This window comes from Chaetura pelagica, unplaced genomic scaffold (genome assembly GCF_000747805.2).
Source record: "Chaetura pelagica isolate M959 unplaced genomic scaffold, ChaPel_1.0 scaffold415, whole genome shotgun sequence".
NCBI lineage: Eukaryota > Metazoa > Chordata > Aves > Apodiformes > Apodidae > Chaetura > Chaetura pelagica.
The window spans coordinates 644,383-650,088 of record NW_009953398.1 but is presented as its reverse complement, the minus strand read 5'-3'; the positions used below and the strand labels follow the sequence as shown (position 1 = coordinate 650,088).

General features: G+C 53.8%; 1 protein-coding gene across 1 annotated transcript in view; it reads right to left on the bottom strand.

Moving 5' to 3' along the window:
- The window catches only part of GSS (glutathione synthetase), an 18,644-nt gene that overhangs the window by 3,958 nt on the left and 8,980 nt on the right, over positions 1–5,706 (bottom strand). The window contains exons 4-11 of the mRNA XM_009998391.1: positions 5,640–5,706; positions 4,597–4,672; positions 3,908–4,047; positions 3,683–3,799; positions 2,695–2,775; positions 1,919–2,004; positions 1,523–1,595; positions 174–240 (exon numbers count right to left, since the gene is read on the bottom strand). The exon at positions 5,640–5,706 is cut by the window's right edge and continues 1 nt beyond it. Coding sequence (XP_009996693.1) covers positions 174–240; positions 1,523–1,595; positions 1,919–2,004; positions 2,695–2,775; positions 3,683–3,799; positions 3,908–4,047; positions 4,597–4,672; positions 5,640–5,706 — 707 coding nt within the window. The remainder of the gene's footprint in view (positions 1–173; positions 241–1,522; positions 1,596–1,918; positions 2,005–2,694; positions 2,776–3,682; positions 3,800–3,907; positions 4,048–4,596; positions 4,673–5,639) is intronic.

Below are 5,706 nucleotides of genomic sequence, written 5' to 3'. Positions count from 1 at the left end.
CACTGCAGAGGCAGAGCTTCCCAAGGCTTTCAGCAAGGCTGGACAGGGCTGACCCTGCCCAGGACAGCACAGACCCTGCCCAGGACAGCACAGATGCCTCTGGGATCATGGAGCATTTGAAACTCCCTGGACAAGGCCACAGGGTGGGCAGGTTCTGGGAGCAGAGCACTGACCTGCTGGTCGTAGTTCTTTGGCACGTAGCCCTCTCTGTAGTACACCACTGCCACCTCCTGGCCCTCCCTGCAACAGAAACCAGCACCAGTCACAGTCCCTGCCCGTCTCTGCCCAAACCCCCCAGTACCAAGGGGACTGCAACAGGGTCAGGCAGGCCCTGCAGGGCAGCATTTGCCCCTTCCACTTGCCCTTCCAGGATGTTCTGCTCCACGCTGGCTCTGCCAGAGAAAGCTGGGAACTGTGAGCCCTGGTTCCCCTCCACCAAGCCCCAGCTGCTTGCCCTGCCCTGGAACACAGGGAGCTGAGACCTGGCCTCTGCCCTGACCAACCACAGTCTCAATAATTCAGGCACTCAGCCCAGCAGGGAGGTAAGAACCTACTTTTTAAATAGGTTTTGCCATTCAGAGCCAGGCTCGGGAGATTCATCAAGCTGGGAAGGAACAGGGTCCTTCTCCAGTGGGAATTCAAGGGAGGACATCACCTCAACAACCCACCCAGGCACCAAAACACCCTGCCAGGGCAGGGGGTCTCAGCCTACCTGTAGCACTACAGCCTGTGTGGGCAGGGAAGGCAGCACAAACTGCTGGCAGGCAGGCAGTGTGGCTGTACAGGCAACCATCAGTCAGAGCAGTTTGCTCTGGAGGAAGTACAGGGGACACACTTGCCCCTTAACTGTCTGGCAATGACAAATTTATTTGTTAATTATACATAGCAGAGACACCAAAGGTCAAACCATTGGAAAATGAGCCTAACTACAGAAAAGGCATTGACATGAAAACGTGTCTTCTACAGCTCCAAGCACATTACCCTGGAAATAGGACAAACGTCACACTTGGGACCAACTGCCAGCACTTGGGAGTCTGTGACCCACATGTTCTGGCCTCCACTGGGAGCAGGCAAAACCCTGAATGCACTCAAAACCAGCAGTACCCTAAGGACATGGAACACTTCCTCCTCTAGCACCAGTAACCCAGCCCAGCTCCCACTGGCAGAGCATCACGTGAACAGTGAGCAGGAAGTGTCCCTGCAGAAGCCTCTGAAAGAGTCAGGACTTTGCACAGCACGTCTGTGGAGGAAGCACAGATCCCACCCCACAGAGGGCTGTGGCCTGAAGGAGGGAAATTGTGTTTCCAGCTGTGAGGGGCTGCTGTGTGTGTGTGTGTGTGTGTGCACGACCTCAAGACTGAAAACAAAACCATTCTGTGTCCAAGGGGAAGCAGCAGCATCCTGGAGCAGGAGCTGCCTGCTCAGAAAGTCACCACTGACACTCAAAACATGCCACCAGCTTTGGCTGAAAATTCCCCCTGACAGGAGAGGGGCAGGAAGGCAGACCTTGGCTCATACTCACATATACAGCCTCCTGGCATCATCCAGGGACCCCTTTTCAAACACATCTCTGATCCGCTTCCTGATGACCCGGCCTGGTAAGAGAAGAGTGGGAGAGTCAGCAGGCTGGGCAGAGTCACAGGAGCTGGAAATCACAGGTGGAAATGGTGGCTCCAGCAGGAGGATCCATAGGGTCCTTCACAAATAACCTCAGGGTTTGTTCCACAGAGCCAGGGGAATCCTACAGGCCAAACTAGTCCCTCTCTTTAGCACCCATCCTGTGCTTCCACCCAAACACCGCAGGAAGCAGAACAAGCCTAAACAGCCTGGATTTCTCCCTGCTCACCTTTCACTTCCTGAAGTGTTTCTAAGAGAAGTCATCATTTTTGGTTTTGTTATCCCTGCTCAACAGACTCACAGACAGACAGGCCCTGGATGGCCTCAAAGCCAAGAGGTACAGACAGGAGTGGCTTCCTGGGTTTGAGCTCCTCCAGGCCCTTCAGCCTCCCCTCCACACAGCAGCACTGTGACCTTGCTGAGCTGCAGGCACCACCACACACCTCCTGCTGCTCCAACCCTGGGCCTCACCACACCACACCACCTCCTTCTCCCCAGCCCTTTACCCAACCTGGCCCAGATCTTTCACAAAGAGTTGGCAGCTTCATTATTTAAGCTTTTCTGAAATACCCTGTGTCCAATCCCAAGCCAGAGAGCAGGCAGGACCCTCATAAACCCCACTCTGCTCCTTATGGTCTCACCTGAGACTTGGCCAACAGGAATGCTACCACAGGTCCAGCTCTGAGGACTTTGAGAGGCTTTGGGAGTTGGCAAGATGAAGGTGGGTGCTGAGGCCAGGCAGGAGGCCTCTGAAGGGGGACATGTACCAGACTCAAAAGATAAGCCCAAAATAAAGTCTGCTTTGTTACATACCAAGACATGTCCTCTCACAGTCCCAGAAACTCTCAATTGTTTTGACTTTGTCCTTGATTAGGTGACAAAGTAAAATACAAACAGATTCTGAACTCTTCCCTCTTCCCCTGCCCTGCTCCTGTGCCTCCACAGCCACACTGTGCCTGCTGGAGAGCCTGGAGACACCCCACGAGCTGCCCTGGGGGACACACCATGATCTGGCAGCAGTTTGCTCCAACTCCCTTTTCCAAGACTGTTCCCATCCCAGGAAAATCCAACTTTTACCTGTTCCAAAGCTCATTTTCTACACATCGCTGATCAAAAATGTTCCTCTGGACTTCCTCCACCAGAAACATCACCACAGCACTGGAAAAAGATACCAAGGACATCTCATCAAACCCAGGAACACTCCACATGCACCCATGATCACCAACTTCTGATCTCTGTGACTCAGCCTTCCTGCACTGCTCTTGCTCATTTTCTCCAGTGTTTCTAAGGGTCACAGAATCCCAGAATGGTGGGGGTTGGAAGGGGCCTCTGGAGATCATCCAGTCCAACCCCTCTGCTGGAGCAGGATCCCCTAGAGCAGATCCCACAGGAACACATCCAGGTGGGTTTGGAATGTCTCCAGGGATGGAGACTCCACAACCTCCCTGGGCAGCCTGTCCCAGGGCTCTGTTACCAGGAGGGTAAAGAAGCATTTTCTGGTATTTAGGTTAAACCTCCTGTGGACCAGTTTGTGCCCATTGCCTCTTGTCCTGTCCCTGGACACCCCTGAGCAGAGTCTGGCCCATCCTCCTGACACCCCCTGGTGGCATTGACCAGCACTGATCAGACCCCCCCTCAGCCTCCTCCTCTCCAGCTGAGCAGCCCCAGCTCTCCCAGCCTTTCCTCACAGGCAGCTGCTCCAGCCCCTCAGCACCTCAGTGCCCTGGGCTGGACTCTCTCCAGTAGCTCCTTGTCCTTCTTGAACTAGTTACCATACAACCTTGTGTAATTACCAAGTGTGGGGCATAAGCACGAGGGCAGCAGGAGAAGCAAGGCCCTGGGCAGGGTTGTTGAGCCACACAACTCCTCCAGGGTTCCTCTGCACCCCTCTGCCTTTGTGACCCAGCAGCTTTGTGTGCCATGAGAACCTCATGGCTCTTCCCAGGGTGCCACAGGCTTTTGGAGAGCAGCTTGCCTAGCAAAGAGGCACCTCCCAGAAAGCACCAACTTCAAAAGCAAGCACGTGCATCCCCAGGGGAGATAAGACACCCTCCTCTCTCCTTACCCTGGAGCACCATAGAGCTCCCAGGCCTTGGCAATACCCCAGGCCAGCCCTTTGGAGGGGTTGTTTGTCAGCAGCCGTGACGCCTCCTCAGGCTTCCCCAACACCTTCAGCACCCTCCTGTGGGACAAAAAAATAAAGGGGCTGTAAATGCCACGACAGCTTCTGACCAGACCCTAGGGAGCAGGAGCTGGGGGAGCACACAAAGAGAGGGCAGCAGGCACTTACCCGTGGACAGCAGCAGTGCGGGAGGTGAGGCCCCCAAAGCTGGCAGCAATGGTGTTGATCTCTATCTGCTTCAGGGCTGGGGTCCCACCCACCCCACAGTCAAACATGTAATCCGAGCGGTTTATGCCTAAAAACACAGACTGAAAAGAGAGGGCGAGTGAAGTGGGTTCTCCTCTTGCCTGCAACTGCAAATCCCTCTGATGACCCAGCCTCAAAAAATCCTCCTGGGGCAGATCCAGTCACCTTCCTTTGGGGAAAAGACTTTGCAAGAGGAGCCCGGGGGTGCTTTGGCCCTTGCTTGGGGCCCACAGCCCTGCTCAGTGCTGCAGAGGGGCAAACCACACTCCTGAGGGGAAAGGAGCTGCTGCAGGGACACCCTGTGGGGAGCAGGTCCCAACACAAGCACACCTTGAGCTCTCCTGGGGCTCCCCAAGGACAAACCACCTGAAATCCTCAAGGATTTAAGTCCTCAAGTCAGTCAAGGCCAGTTTCCAGCAGCACTAACCAAAGGGCATGACTGTCCAAGAGGGCAAAGTCCTGAGTTCACAGGCTGTAACCAAGACATGGGAGTGACCAGCCCAACTGCAGGACAGCCCAGAGCAGCAAGCTGCCTGGCAGGGAACAGGCAATCCCACCAGCAGCAGCAGAAGGGGATGCCAACAGCCAGGGAGAGTCTCCTGCTGAGGTACCTGAGCCAAGCCTTCCTCCAGGACCTGCGTGTGGATTCTGAAGAGTCGAGCTGTGAAGTCATCTACTTTGATGGTGCTAGAGAGGAAAAAAGCAAGAACAGATCAGCCTGCTTAAATCACCACAGAAAGAAAACTGATTTTCCAGAAAAAAAAAAAAAAAGCCCCAAACAACACCTTACCAGGGACATTCTCCAGCACAAATGGCAGGGCTGTGAGCAGAGCAAGTTCTACAGCCCTGCTAAACATCTCTCTCTTCAGCACAGGCCAGTGTGAAGCACAAACCCAGTGTGCTCAGCACAGCCACTCCAGAGAGAGCAGCACTGTGCAGAGGGGACTGGCATTTGCAGGACAGAGCCAAGGGACAAGAAAAAAAAGCAAAGACATGCAGCAGAATCCTGCAGGTGCAGGAAAGAAATCAGAATGCACGGTTCATAGGAGAAGCTTCATCTCAACCCTGACCCTGCTGGGCTCCAAATCCCACCCACTGTGGTGCCAAGTGCTTCAGTGGCCCTGGTAGAGCAGGTCTGGCTTCTCCTCAGGGTCCCAAATCCCTGAGACACTGCCCAGGAGGCAGCACAGAGCACGAAAGCCCCAGGTATAACCATGCCCCCACAGGGCTCTGGTTGCAGCCAGCTCTAGAACAAACGTTTAAAGAGCTCTGAGGGGTGAGGCTTTAGCAAAACAATGCTGGAAAACAGTCTCCTTTGTTCTGTCCAGATGCCAGAGCCACCAGCACCTGCACAGACAGGCAGCAGGGAGGGAAAAGGGCTTGAAACGACAAGCTTGAAACACTGGCAAAATTGAAGACCATTGCAGGGAGTCAACTCTTGGCCAGATGTCTCATCTTCTGAGGCCCAAGGAGACCACAAAACACAGACTGAAATTCATCTTAGGACAAACAACATAGCAAAGGACATGATTTCTGAAGAGGACAGGAGATGATTTCTGCAGAGGACAGGACAGAAGGTAGGAATTGCCTAACAAAGTGATAAAGGCTCTGCATGTAAAATATTTCATTAAAATGCAACATGCAAGAAAGTTACCTGGCCAGAGTTTGCTCCAGGAACTCTTTATTTTGACTGATGGCATCCACCAGCAGGTTGAAGTCCT